Source organism: Harpia harpyja, chromosome Z (assembly GCF_026419915.1).
Source record: "Harpia harpyja isolate bHarHar1 chromosome Z, bHarHar1 primary haplotype, whole genome shotgun sequence".
NCBI lineage: Eukaryota > Metazoa > Chordata > Aves > Accipitriformes > Accipitridae > Harpia > Harpia harpyja.
Genome location: NC_068969.1, coordinates 8741695 through 8756633, shown reverse-complemented (window position 1 = coordinate 8756633; position 14939 = coordinate 8741695). Strand labels below are relative to the sequence as shown.

General features: G+C 43.0%; 1 protein-coding gene across 20 annotated transcripts in view; it reads right to left on the bottom strand.

The window, feature by feature from the left end:
* CACNA1D (calcium voltage-gated channel subunit alpha1 D) overlaps positions 1 to 14939 on the bottom strand; it is a 240574-nt gene that overhangs the window by 192963 nt on the left and 32672 nt on the right. For 13 of the 20 annotated variants that reach the window (XM_052776091.1, XM_052776100.1, XM_052776097.1 and 10 more), the window contains exons 1-3: positions 7970 to 8579; positions 5369 to 5687; positions 2762 to 2867 (exon numbers count right to left, since the gene is read on the bottom strand). In XM_052776091.1, the coding sequence (XP_052632051.1) occupies positions 2762 to 2867; positions 5369 to 5687; positions 7970 to 8006 (462 nt within the window). In that variant the 5' untranslated portion in view covers positions 8007 to 8579. Of the gene's footprint in view, positions 1 to 2761; positions 2868 to 5368; positions 5688 to 7969; positions 8582 to 14939 lie in introns of those variants that run through there. The other 7 variants (XM_052776094.1, XM_052776092.1, XM_052776106.1 and 4 more) reach the window with 3 other exon arrangements.

The window sequence follows — 14939 nt, the reverse complement described above, 5'->3', positions numbered from 1 at the left end:
GCGTTCCACTGGTTTTTGCCTTCCTGTTCCATTGCTTCCTCTTTCCATGGCTGGTTACAAATCAGGTATATTTTGATTCACAAAAAAAAAAATCCACATGCATAAATATTTAATTTTTCTGTTTACAAATTAAAAAAATATGAGTCAGTTCAGCTAGCTGATGGAAAGCAATTAATCTATTCAATTCAATGAAGCAACATTGATTTATTCCCTAAGAACCAATGCCTAGATATAATATCCATATGCAAACTAAAATTTATAAAGCTGAACTTTTGGTATTTACATAATGAGGAAGTGAAGGCACTGGAGGAAGACCATGTTCCTGTTCCTCACTGGTCTCTCCGCCACAAGGCACTAAATGATACAAGTGCTACAATCCATACAGTGTCAATGGATACCTCTGTCCAGAGAATGGAAATGGGGGAGAAAAGGCTGTTGGGGTTGATAAGACCAAACACCTGGGCTGGAAGGAGAGAGGAGATTATCTTATTCTCCTCAACTTTTGAATTTGAATTAAAGCCACAGTGGTATACAGCCTCCTAGCAAGATCAAACTGGCAGTGTAGGGTTCATGGAAGACAAGCATGTCTAAATGCAGGGGGCTAAAATCCTACCAAACTTATTCATAAGATTTAACACTGATTTTTAAGATTTGGTCTGGTTTTTAGACCAGTATCACAAAAGATCTGAACGTTATTCAACAGAACAATCTCTACTTCCACTGTAAGACAACAGACAGCCCTCTCTCTCAAATATCTATCTATACATACACCTCAAGCATCAGGAAATGCATGCTCAAGCAGGTTCCCAAGCAAGTCTGAAGATTTCTAACTCAGCTCTTCTATGACATTCCCTCACAGTACACTTGAATCCACACTAAGAGTTCAACAAAGGAAGTAGGTCTACACTAGGAAAAATGTCAGTGAAATACCAGAGGAAGAGACATGAACCCAGACCACTGGTTAGTGTATTTCATTATGTAGAACCTTAGTCACAAGAAAAGCCAATGCCGCTCATTCCAGAATTATTTATTTTATTAGATCAGGTACACAGGATGTGCCTGTGTGTTCCCTTATTGGGCTTAAATCTGTCCCAGCACCTGAAAGTACATTGTAAGGATAAATTCTGTCCTTTGAGCAAACTTAGCGGAATTACTCAACACCAGTATAAACAGGATGCAAATTTAAATGGGAATTTGAGAGAATTTAAATGGCCAAGTAAACTTTACATACATATAATTGGGGGTGTTCAAGACCCTTTCTACTTAAAATGGATAAGGATGTCTTGCTAAAAAAAGGTAATTTATTTTTCCTTAGACTAACCTGGCCACATTAGATTAAAAAAAAAAAAAAAAAAAAGAAAAACCATCAGGGATGAAAATGTCCATTTCTTTCTAAATACTAGCACACTGTAGAATTAGGTCAGAAATACTAGACGTTAACTTAAACCTAATGCTAAAAACATTTCTTTCAAAATGATTAGCCTCTGACACAAGTAACTGCTTTACCCTTTTCATGTAATGCTTTATGAAATTAGTTATTAGCGGATCTCCTGGTGGATTGACAGCTATGGAGATTTGTGCCCTGAATTTCTCAGGAGGGGGGTGGGGGGAAAGGAGAGAAAGACTGTTGGTTGGCTAGATACACAGCTGCATAAATTGTTCTTTACATTGACCTGAATTATTCTGCCTTTCACCAGCATTTTTTATTGTCCATATTTGCTTAATCTTGGTAAACAAAAAAGTATATAAAATGGATCATATGCACAGAATAATTACTTTTAGGAAAATAAACAAGCTTACACACCACAAATTACACAAACATGTTCATAAAGAGAAGACCTCGTATCAACCTAAATTTTCCATGTAAAATAATCCAAAATCACCTACTTACTGGTATCCAATTCTTTACTTCATGAACAAACCTGCCCTCCCTGCCCAAAAGAAATCACATGCAGATTTTGAGCGCATGGGACCACTGAACTCCACTATTTCAAAATGGTGTTTAGTATAAACAATGAAATTATTGCAATGTAATTCAATACTACCTTTTAGTGTGATAGCCTTTATATTTTTTAATAGAGAATTAAAACAAAATTCGTTTTCATTATATGTTTTCAAGCACAACGCTAGTACACTATTTTCAATGGAACAAATACATCTCTACACACTACTTACTGCAGCACCATCCCTTTTTGAAAGATCACTTACACCAGCAGTGACTGCTTTTAAAATTCACATTGATGTTCCAATCACTTTAAAATGTACTAATGTAAAATTTCCCACCATCCTCTCATTAAAAACTAAAATATCTAGTAAAATATACATCTAAATAACACCATTAAAAATTGAAAACAGACTAGACAAGTATACTAGGAAAGGCAGTAAAACTTCAGAAGACTGAAACAAGTGTCTGAAACACAAGAGCTAGTAAATATATTTAATCAATATAAGTGATAGAAATTCAAATTAAAGTTTTTATAACACACAAATATACATATAGATGCAGCATAATATTAATGTACATTCCCCTCCAAAGAATATCACTGCTGAAAGATCTTATTATAAACACATAACAAAACTGGAAAAAAAACCCAAAGCATTTCCACACACATTTTATTTTAAAGTATCGCTATATACCAATTTTATTTTTTTTACTAACATTTTCTGTATTTAATACAGTCTCAAATACTAGCAGGTAATTATGACCATCAACTTGAAAGTACAGCAAACAAATATAAAATAAAAACTCCAGAGTACTTACCAAATTATGATTAGTTGAATTAGAATCATCTTCTGGGAATGGGATGTAAACAGCTAAGGCCACACAATTGGCAAAAATAGACAGTAGTATAAATATGTCAAATGGTCTGGAAAATCTTGTTAAGGAATTCAGGAATTATGAGTGTCTACAAACTTTTAAGTCTAGTTCTCCTTTCAGCATCAACACTTGTAAAACAAGTCTTACTTTTAAGGCAATCTTTTGACTGGTAACTGTGACAAACACTTAATCTCCTGTAGTTATATCGCTATACCATATCATTTTCCATCACAATTATCTTTCAACATCCTCTTATTTTTGAAAAAAGAGAAAACTATTACTCTTGCTGCCACAGAGCACTTTATAGTAAATTCCAGAGATTAATATAATTTTATGCTCTTAAATCAATATGTGGGTCATCACGATGGGTAAGGAATACTTGCTGAGCTCTTCTGTCTCATAGGCTCACATAAGTCTCATTAATGTTAACAGAAATGTGTTTGTCCAAAGGAGGAAAATCATTTGGGATCTAGTTCATAGTAGGATATGAGAAAGATTCCCATCAAATCACAACTGTTCTCCTGTATGAGAGCTGGAAAGCTGTACAGTGGACGCAGGAAAATTCTGAGCCCCTCTTCATGTCTCTGACAGCTGGACTCCTGAACAATTTTGCTTTGGCCAGAACAGATGAAAGTTTAGGTGAGCAGACTGGGGAATAGACTATTATTACTGGTTTGACAGCCACGCATACTGAGAGGCTATAGGCTTTCAAACTGACAATAGCAGGAATTCAGCTACACTTTTTATACCATATCTGGATGACCGCAGTTGAAACCTGGAGACACGTTTTGTCTTCCAGAACAAAAAATATTTCTTAAAATCCATGCCTATGAAGTTCATCCTTCAGTTTATCATTAATTTGCCTTTCCCCCAAAGTATTTCATTATTTTCTTGTCACTACAAACATGGAGGTACCCAGAGGAACCTATTCGTGCATGTTTGGAAAGGGAGTATTTGGGGCTTTAGCTATGATTTTTGACACCCTTTCCTCAGTTCAACGTACAACTTCCTGATACGTGTCCATAAGAGTCCTATAAAAGACTGAGGGAAGAGTACTGAATATACTTGAAGGAAGAGTACTGAATATATTCAAAAGCATATTTTTGTCAGTTTAAAATATTTTTCCTGAAAAAAACTCCTACAAAGCCCATGTGCCCCTTAAGATCTGTTAAATTTTGTTTGTTGGCCTACAAAAAGTTTGTCACCTCAAGGGCTGAGTTTATGTTCACAAAGCCTATCAACACCAACAGCTGCTATGTTGTGTACAAAATGAAGTTACAACACAAAATTTAACATGCAGCATTCTCCAGACTGAAATGAGCAAACGATACCAGCACAAGACTGACAACTTTGTTTTATGATGCAGTGCTACTGGGACAAATTCTGCCCTGAGTTATTCCACTCTAGATCCATAGTAATTTCATTTAACTGACCTTAGCCAAGGAGAGACCAATTTAATGAAATTAGTTGGACTTCTACCAGTTTAAATGAAAGCAGAATCTTTAATTTGCAATTGAATTGTGTTCAAATAACTGAAAAAAACAAGCCCTATAAATGAGTAACAGTTACTATTGCCAGGTCGGCTGTTCTGTTTAAAGTAACAAAATGAGTTTTTCTTCAGTAATCTACTCTCCTGAACAGCTGTTTCCTGTTACAGGGATGTTGCCATGGCTAACAGGCAAACATTTTCCTCCTCATACCTCAACAAAACTATTTTCTATTTCAAACCTTTTCTTGAGAATTAAATAATATACCAAATGAACATGCTATCAGTTCTGCCAAAGAAATCCACATACTTCCACTTCACAGCCACTGAACTAAAGATAAAGCAATCCTTCCCAGCATACAAGCCATCACAAATGCAGGCCAGTATATCTGATCTCCTATCTACAGATGTACATGCTTCCAAATATGTTTGGTGGTAGACGTATGTTGTAAAAGTTCAGAAGATTAATGTGTTTCAGACACTTGTATGTACTTAGAGTGAGTCCTTGACTTAACTAAAAATCTTCCCTTCTTTTAGTACTTGGAAAAATAATCTTTTATTAAAAGATTCCTACATCTGACTCATTTGCCCTAATGGCAATACACCAAACTGCAATATGGAAGATAAAGTTTTGACATCTTGGGTTATCTCCCAATTAACACTGCTAGATGCACTCCTATCCATTCAACCTTATTTGCAAGGGCAACAAATGCAATACAGAGATTTGCCAGAACATAATGTAAGCTAGTAACTTCAAAAAAGTTCTGAAAATGTTGCCCCATCTCCTCCAAGAAAAAAGCAACAGGTATGAGCTGTTCTCTGACGTTGAGCTACTTACTTCAGTAAAATTATATTCTGTGTCATCATGACACAAATTAAGAGGCTATCTTTAACAGCAGTTTAGGCAAAATTAACTACCACCAGCATTAATGAGTTACCCACACGTGCAAGTGAACTAATGTGTTAGCTGCGATGCTATAAGAGATACTGTAAAACAATCCCCTTGATACATTCAGAAAATGCAAGGAACAGATTGTAAAAAAGGAAACTGCATCAAAGGATACTTCCATTCTACTAGACTAATGCAGGCTCTTCGTATTGGGTTATTGAGGGATAAACAGAAAAGGGCACGGGGTGGCCGACTGTTAGACGTATTACCCTGTTTTTTGCTCTTGGCATATTGCTGGCGTTTTCTTTGGGACAGAGATCCTACAGGCTGGGCTGTGGTGGTACTCATGTTTTGGGCAGCCTTTGCTTGTCTAGCAGCATCAATTGCAGCTTGCCAAGATAGAACAGTTTGCTTGGATGGTCCTGAACTGTTTGACTGAATAGCTGGTCCGTCACCAGGGAGAGGAATTCTGGTGCTACTTGCATAGTTCGCCTCTGTGGGACAAAAGAAAAGAGTACCTGGTTATAATTTTTTATGCTAAAATGTGTCTGACAAAAAGGTTATTTTAAGACCTCTTGGCAGTGTGATGCTACATGTTATATATACTACAGAGCACAACTGTATGCATATATATATATATAATGTAACTGAACAGTAGCAAAAAATGCTCAGGAATCAGCATTATAACTTCAGGTTTGATCCAAGTGTCAAGACAAGTGCTACACAAACACTTCACGTTTTGATTCTTCTACTCACTACATTTTCTCCTGACTGGATGGCAGCTTTTCTGTCACCATGCTTATCCAATAAAACATAGCTACTCCTTAAGATCAATTTTGCTGTAGTACCTTAGCATTTACTACTCCCTCACTTCATTTTGGTCAAAAAAGTAGTTGTTTAAAATACTTACACATTGTTCAATTAAGAATGACCAACACTATGAGGGGAAGTCCTGTAAGCAAGTTAAATCTCGCCCTAATCTGCATTTTCAAAGAAAAACGTGTGGATGGCTCCCACAAGTGAAAAACCCAATATTGTCTGCTGATACACATGTTCATAAAGCACTGGTATCTTTCACACTAGAAATTACAACCGTGAAACCACTGTAAAGGGATGGGATTTGTGTTTGCTTTTTCACAAGGATTTACAAAATAAACCACACCTCCCAAACAATAATAAAGTCCTCTTTATCCAGATGACAGCAAAGAAGGCAAAACACCACCTCCTCGCAAGCTCTTTGACTAGAGCAACAGAGTCTACTCCTACATGCACCTGTAGGAAGGAAAGACTCCCAAGTGAAATTCAAAACTTGAAGATGCCTGGGTGGGAAAAAAAATAATATGGAGGAACGGCACAGTATACGTGCTGGAAATTAGGGCTGGCAGGAGGGGTGACTGAAATGGATCTACCCAGGCAAGAGAGTAAAATAGCTCCCCAGCGATCGCTGCTCGTCAAACAGAGGAGAGCCACCAAAAGCACACCCCTCCTTCTCTAGACGGGGCGGGGGAGAAACAGACAACGAGAAAGACGCGAGAGCCGCGAACACGCGTGGACGCGGACGAGCGCGGCCTCAGCCGCCGCCGCTTCCCGCCGCCCCTGCCCCGCTCGCGCCCCTGCCCCTGCCTGCGCGAGGGGCGGCAGCGCGCGGCGGGGGCGAGGGGACGCGGGAGCACTAAGATGGCTCCCCGGGATGGCGGCGGGGGCGAGTGGAGGGGGGGGCCGGGGAGGGTGGGGGGTCACTTCGGGGCCCGCGCCCGTCGCCCACGGAGGCGGCCGAGCCGCCGCGGGGACCCGGCAGCGGGGACCCGAGCGCTGGCCAGCGGCGAGCGGGAGGCGCATCAACAGCTGGGTGACCCGGGGGCAGTGCCGCCGCGGCGGCGGGCTGACACCGGGGGCTAAGGTGGGAATTTTATCTCCAACATTTTTCCAAAGCACGCCGATCACCTTGCCCCCCCCCCCCGCCGCCTTTTTTTTTTTTTTTTTTTTTTTTTAAATAAAAAAGCAATGGCACAGCCATCTCCCCCGCCTTCCGCCTGCCCTTTGGGATGCCATGAAACGTGGCTCGGCGCAAATAAACCACCCACCCATCCATCCATCCATCTATCTATCCATCATCTTTTTAAATCAATACTTGAACGGGAAACAAAGCCCGGGTGCCTGCGTTCCCCGGGGGAGCCCCTGTCCCCCGGCAGGGGCAAAAACACAAACTTACTGCTAATTGAGGAGCGAGGAATCATTTAAAAACAACAGCGGGGGATGTGGCAGCGCCGGAGCCCGTCGGCGGAGGGGATGAACGCGGAGGAGCCCCGCGTCTCGCCCCCGTGCGCCCCGGCGGGGCAGGGGGCCGAGCACATCGCACCCACCGCCCTGCCCTGAGCCCTCGCCGCCCTCCCGCCCCGGCGAGGGGAAGCCGCCGGGTTATCCACAACCACACGAGTAAGAGGGAAATGTAGACCGAGCCGTGTCCTCCCGCAGCGCAGGCTGCTGATATTAATGGCCCCAGGACAACAGACGCGCATAAACCCGCTCCCATGTTGGTCACAGGCCGAGGGCAGCACCTTATCCCGCCTTCACCTCATCCCCTGCCCTTCCCGGTCCCTGCTCGAACACTGCCGCTCATCCCTTCCCCATCCCAAACCTACCCCATCCTCAACCCCTTCCCTAATCCCCCCCAATCCCCGACTCCCAAATCCCTCATAAATCCTCCCCCGCTCCCCCCTCCCTCCCCTCGGCCCCGGGCAACGCCGCTGCCCTTGGTGGGCGCTCCGGCTCTTACCTTCTGGGTGCTGCTCCGGCTGCTGCTGCTGGTGCATTATTCCCACTTTCTCCAGTGCGTGAGAGGAAAATGAAAAAAACAAAACCGGGCAGAGACGCCCCCCACCCCACCCCGAGCCAGGTGTGCGCTGCCCCCTGCGATCCCCGCTACCCGACCCCCATGGTAGTGACTAGCGACGTGCGAGGGGCTGCTGCTCCTCCTCCTCCTCCTCCTGCTGCCGCTTCGCCGCTGCCAAATCCCTCAGAGTTTGGGCCAACATGACACTCACATCCGGGTGACACGGGATCTCTCCATCCCTAGCAACCCGGCTGCTGCTGCTGCTGCTGCTGCCGCCTGCTCCTCAGTCCCCCTCCTGCCGCCTGCTCCTCAATCCCCCTCCTCCTGCTGCTGCCGCCTGCTCCTCAGTCCCCCTCCTCCTGCTGCTGCCTGCTCCTCCTCAGTCCCCCTCCTCCTGCTGCTGCTGCTTGCCGCCGCCACAGGGTTAACTCCCTCGCTGCTGCTGCCACCGCCACCTGCTGCTCCCGCGGCCGGGCCGGGCGGGGGCGCGGAGCCGCTCTCTAATCGCCTGGCGCTCCGGCAGCCGCAAATAGAGCTGCCGCCGCCTTAACCCCTCTGCTGCCGCCTTAACCCCTCCGCCGCCGCGCAGCGGCTCCCGCCCCACACGCCGCCTCACCCGGTTCCCGCCCCTCAGCCCTCCCTCGGGCGCCGCTGCCCCTCAGCCGCGCCGTCCCCGCCGCCGCTAGCCGTCCCGCCCCGCGGCCGCCGCGTCCCGGCCGAGGCCCCGTCCCCTCAGGCCGCCCGGGGCCGCGCAGCGCCCCGCGTACCCCACACGCCCTCAGCCCTTTCCCCTCCCGCCCGACCGGCGCTGCCCCACAACGGCAGGTGCCGGCGTAACGAGCGGGAGGCCACCGAGACGTGAGCGGCTTTAGCGTCTCCCTCTCCACGCCCTCCGGCGACCGCCTCCCTCGCCGTTGACAGCTCGGAGCTCACCGGCCCGCTGCGACCTTCCCCGTCCGCCCCTGCCTGCGCCGTTCCCGCACGGCTCTTCCCGCGCCTCTCCTCAGGCCGCGGGGGCTCCGCTCGGCCGCTGCCCTCGCCTCCAGGGAAAACGCAGCCCGGTGGTCCAGCTCTCCGCTTACCGCGCGGACCTGTTGAAACGCCGTCATTCTGACGGCAAGCTCACCCCGAGATCTTCGCCCTTTACCCAAACGAACAATTTGAATAAATCTGGCTTTGACAAAAAGGGGGTTTTGGCGTTACCTTTCACCGCAGAACCCTAAAACTTTCATTTGGGTTTCGGTTTTGTTTCACTGGTCTTGAAACTACCACAGAAGTCCCGTGTACCGATACGCGTGGCTGGAGGGGCCACGAGGTGTACTGCAAAGGAGGAAACTCGGGACAGCCGCCTCCAATCACTGCAAGGCTGCACTTCAATCACAACAAAAAGTGATTGACGAAATAAAGTAAGGATTATAGACATACAAATTCAAAACGGAACTGATGCTTCAAAATTAAAGTTTGTTTTCTCTGCAATGAATGTTTTTCCAGGATTTTTTTTAAGAGTATTTCAGAATGACTTTTTTAACGAGCCATAATCAAACCTGATGGGTTTGAACCTTTATCTTTGACAAAGGTGGTATTTTGTTAAGAAAACGTTTCACTGAAACTACTTCTGCTATCCCTTTACCTCTACCTCTTCCTTACTCATGTCCCCATCTGCTCTTTTAGCCATCCTTCATCCACCATTATCTCTATCTAATAAATAACAACTACAGACAGTAATTAGAAGAGGAGCAATAAAACCTTAATACTGCTGATGTTATTCTCCAGGGACCCGGTGAAAAATGCCCATCCTCTAGCTTTGTAAAAAGCTCTCTGTTAGGCGGAGCCTATCCCTTTTGGTGTTACCTTTGTAAGTTAAAAACTAAAAATACATTAACAACAAGGCCGATTTAGCAAGAAGTCTTTTAAGCAGAGAAAATCCCAAAACCACTTCTTGACCTCAGTTTCAGTTTCCTTTTTTATAGTCTTCTGACCTGATGGATTCAGCTCATGCAGTCATGAGTCAATCTGTTGGTTTGGTTTAATTGGGAAGGTACCACACCCACTTGACAAGTTTCTATCATTGCCGTGCATGTTTTTTCCAAGTTAAAAGAGTCTACTACGTACTTAGGTATTTGCCTTAAATGTCCATGAAAGCCACTAGAACTTCTTTTCTCAACAGTCAGATATTTAGGTGTCAAAAACGCTTGGTACATTTTCAAGAGTATCTAAATCAAGACTAGTTGCCTAACAACCACTGCAGGCACTGGAAGTAGGCACCTAGTGTGCTTAGCAGGAGTTAGTGCCTAACATGCTAAGGCACTTAGTACCTTTACAAATCTAGACTCAGGTATCCAAATCATTTTCTTAAATGAGGCTTATGAAGTTAAGCACTGAGGCACTATTGAGAAATTTGTAACTAATAAGGCCTGGATCTAACATAAGCAAAAACCATCCCATAGAAAAGGACTGCTTCCCTTGCAAATGTTTTCATGAAATTCCTGGATTCTGGCCTCACCAATGCCTATTTTCTAACCCCCAGTCCTTATAATGGACCATGGTAATATATACTGGAAGCTGAAAAATGCTCCTCAAAACCGAACTTCATGAGCCTCCCAATAAAACCATGAAACAGAGAGAAAAATTTTCTTCACAGTTGGTCCAAACCTGTAAGCATATAGCTTTGCATATTTCAAAAGCTAACTGGCCCTTTATTGCTAGATCAAATTATCTACAATATTTTCAAAATTATAGTTAAAAAAGAAATGCAAGTCCTTTTAGAAAGTTTTGAGAAAGTATTCAAGAACACTGACGCTGTTTAGTCACAAAAGTGCCAATTACTGAAGCCATCAATTCTTCTCTAAACAGCTGTTTTCCCTTCTTCTAGAAACTTGTGTCTAATTCTTTCACTAAGATTGCTTCACTTTTATGTCAATTTGATATTAGTTACTATTCCCGAATGAAATGGCCAGCACTGTATGGATGTTTTAGAATGGGTACCAGCTACCATAATAAGTGATGACATTTCGAATGGAAACAACCATTGTTCAGAGAAAAAAGAAATATGGATGTCCTCATCTACCATGCACTGTGCTATACCATATTCAGTGTATTTCCTTTATACTTTAAGGAATGGTAGAACAGGGAACAAATACATTTAATATTATCATACATTTATTGCAGATTTGCAACTAAATTACTATCATTTCCCCCTCGATAACCTTTATTGCTTGTCAGGGATTTATTCTCTGTAAGGAAAGGAGGCAGCCAAAGAAGCAGCCTTTTATGGACATGATAGGAGCGGAAGCCCAGTAAGAATTTAGGAGTGTTGTGCAGAAGGATAAACCTACTTAACCAAAACTTCAGCCACCATGAATTTGTGGAGTGGTGCACAGCAATACGGTGCAGCAGTTCACTGCAGGAAGAAACAAATCCAATTGCAATGCATGTGGGAGGATCTTACGTAACAAATACGTAATTGTATAAAAAATGGAAAGCAACAGAACTAGCCTAGTCCTTAACAAGTCAGGGATTCTCACTCATGCAGGTTAATCCATTATTAATTCTAATAGTCCAGCTGAAGTTATTAGTATGGTAATATATACTAAACTATTACTATCCTTATACATGGGAGGAATATTTTAATGAAAGATGGCTATGTTGCAAACAAGGACTTGCAGGATTCATTCTTGTCTGTGTTATACATTTCCTTTTAATTTTGCACATATTTTCAGGTGCACCCTCTTCTTTTTGCCTAAAGACTTCTATTTTCATTCTTCTTGTCTGAAGTATGGTAGAGCTACAGTTTGAGTTTGAAGATGTTGTTTGAATTTTTATCTGAAAAAGGCCATGGTGAAATTTAAATATGTCTGTATATTGGTTATGTCAGATCAGTGACTATCATCCTTCTGATGTCAGTACAAGTAATGGTGACTCTCTAAAGAACTTAAAGTAGCACTTTGTTATTATGATTGTAGTTTATATGGACAACTATAAAAAGTGCATACTTCTGAAAATCCATTAACTGGGATCTCAAAAATAGATTAAAATGTGCATAAATGGATTATTAAATATATTAATCCACTATAGAATAAAGATGATGAGAGGGAGCTTTAGCTGTCCATGTTATTGACCTTATCCATGCTCGAGATTTAATAGGTAAAAAAACTTCCAAGAGAATATAACGCTGAATCTTTATTTGCCCTCTGCAAGAATAGTCTTTTATGTATTTGCATAATTGTTTTTTATTAATTTGTGTGAGCAGAGTATCCTAATCCTAAGCATAATTTTGATTTTCTTCTCTCCTGTTTAGTGTTTGAAGAAAACATTCAAGATACAAGAAACCTACCACACTGAGGTCTTACCATATAATCATTTGCATATAAGCTCACCAAAAATACAAATTTTTTAAAGCTAAATGTAAATGAAGTGAGTAACACTACTTCAGTCTAGCTGGAGATCTAGCTGTACATTTTGTGAAAAAAATCTCATTGTGAAAACTTGTACAGAAACAGTGAGGGAGAAAGGGAGGGAGGGAGGGAGGGAGGGAGAAGGAAGGAGAGAAGGAGGGAAGGCAGTGGGGTGCACAGACAATGCTCTTTTCATTTGTTTGGCTGAGCTACAGTTTCAAGTACGTCTCAGATTGCCTGTGGATTAAAGAAATGGGTGATGGTCTCCAGTAATGCTTACCAACTCAACAAAAGTCCTAATTTATTTTTTCCATCCTCGCAGCAGAACTTTATATAATGGTACCCAGATAGTAAGGGACAACTGTAAACAAAATTTTGAATTAAACGCTTTCTTGTATATGTCTCTGAAACTGTATTTTTCATTATCTCTATATGCAAGTGTAAACAGTGTAATCTGCTCTGAACATACTGAAAATCTGTTAAATTTAAAATCCAGTTGGACTTTTTCAAAACAAATTACTAAGAATGTAATGAAATGTGTTTTCCTGACTAATTAGATTCTCTGGCTTTCTGTGGCTTCAATTAGGATGCTATTACTCAGCAACACAGTTTATATTCTTCCAGCAGTTCCCTCTCCTAGCTATAGTTCTTCACCATTTTCAGTGTTTACCATATCTTTTCACTAACTTGCTTTGATTATTTGACTGAAAATACAGCAACTTAGAAGTTGTGCATTTGTTCTTTATCTCAAAGCTTCATTTCCTAGTAGCCGTCTTTTTCATCTTCTCCCTGTTCCCCCCTGATCTACAGTCACAGATTGTCTCCACATTTTTCTCCAGAGATCCCCCGTTATTAATAAATACTTTCCACCCTGTGTGTTATCCACCTTCCAGAACTCCTACGTGCCTATGCCAGTCCTAGTCATTTGAGGCCCAAGTGAATTGGCTTTGGTGGGCACCAGACTGGGTTCCTAGCCAGAAATTATTTCCAACTATATCACTGTGCTAGCAAGGTGAACTGAAGTGGTGACAGCAGGACTACATCACCTTAAATTTAGACTCTCCATATTTAGGGTAGAAAATATTTAAACTGTTGACTGCAGGAACACATTTCAAACTGTCATTTAAGTAGATTCAAAATTTTCTCTGAAGAGTTTCATGTCTATTTTTAGTGCTCGGTAGAATGATGATTTCACAGATGGGCAACATAGCCAGCTACCAAAAAAATTCCACTACACATAATTGTGCTTGAAAATGTCACAGTAAAATGGAAGGATGACTCACAGTATCAGCACATGTGTCTCATGCAAACAAATAATTTTTATAAATACAAGCCACACACCAGCTCCTGCAGGATATTCTGATGGTGTCTTGTGATGGAGTTTCAAAACCCCGCACCGGAGGCTGGAAGACTACTAAAAACTGCACAGATTTTAGACAGAAGCAAACACGTTTGTGTGTGGGCTCTCCCACGGCGACTGCAGGAGACAACAGCCAGGCAGCACCAGCCCTCGGCGCGTGCCGTGGGAGGCAGCAGGAGAGGGGGCGGCCGGGTCCGACAGCGTCAAGTGGGAATTCCAGCCCTGGGAGCTTCTCCCACCGCACCCCGTGGGAGCCACCCAAGGCGCTGCCCAAGCAGCCCTCCCCAGTGGAGCCCAGCCCAAATGAAAATACGCTTTCGGGCAAGAGTCCTTGCTCTTCCTACGAAGCGCTTTGCTTTCTCCTATGAAAGCACAAATGTATCCTTTCAAATGTAAACTTACTTTGCACTTTTAAACCAACTTTTTCTGCTGTGGTATCTGGAATTGTTTTTGCCAGAGCAAGTGAAATTCATTAGCTCTGTATTAAATATTAAGAAACTGACACTTAGAGAGATTAGGGAATAAGTAAAAATTCATGGGCTTTAACATATAGCAGAGTATAGAGTGAGATCAAATTCTCAGGTTTACCTGTCTCTGCTCCAGTTACTAAACACAACACATTACCTGAGGTTCAAAAAATGTTTTTCTCTTGCCAGACAGAGGAAACATGAATTTAGCAGATTTCTCTGCAGAATCTTTCCCAAATAGATTTTTAAAATTACTTTGAGAGACATTCCTTGGCAAAAACAGCTCTTGAAGAAGACTACAGCTGCACGGTTGAGCACACCAAGGTCAAGAAATGTCCTACTTCATTCTGGGGCTGTGTCATGACACCATTTCACATGACCCATTCTTCCTTTTACAGCTCTGGGGCCCCCAACATAAGAAGGACATGGACTTGTTGGAGCGAGCCCGGAGGAGGGCCACGAAGATGGCCAGAGGGGGCTGGAGCACCTCTCCTATGAAGACAGGCTGAGAGAGTTGGGGTTGTTCAGCCTGGAGAAGAGAAGGCTCTGGGGAGACCTTATAGAGGCCTTCCAGTCCCTAAAGGGGGCCTACAAGAAAGCCGGAGAGGGACTTTTTACAAGGGCATGTAGTAATAGGACAAGGGGTAATGGCTTTAATCTGGAAGAGGGTAGATTTAGCTTAGATGTAAGGA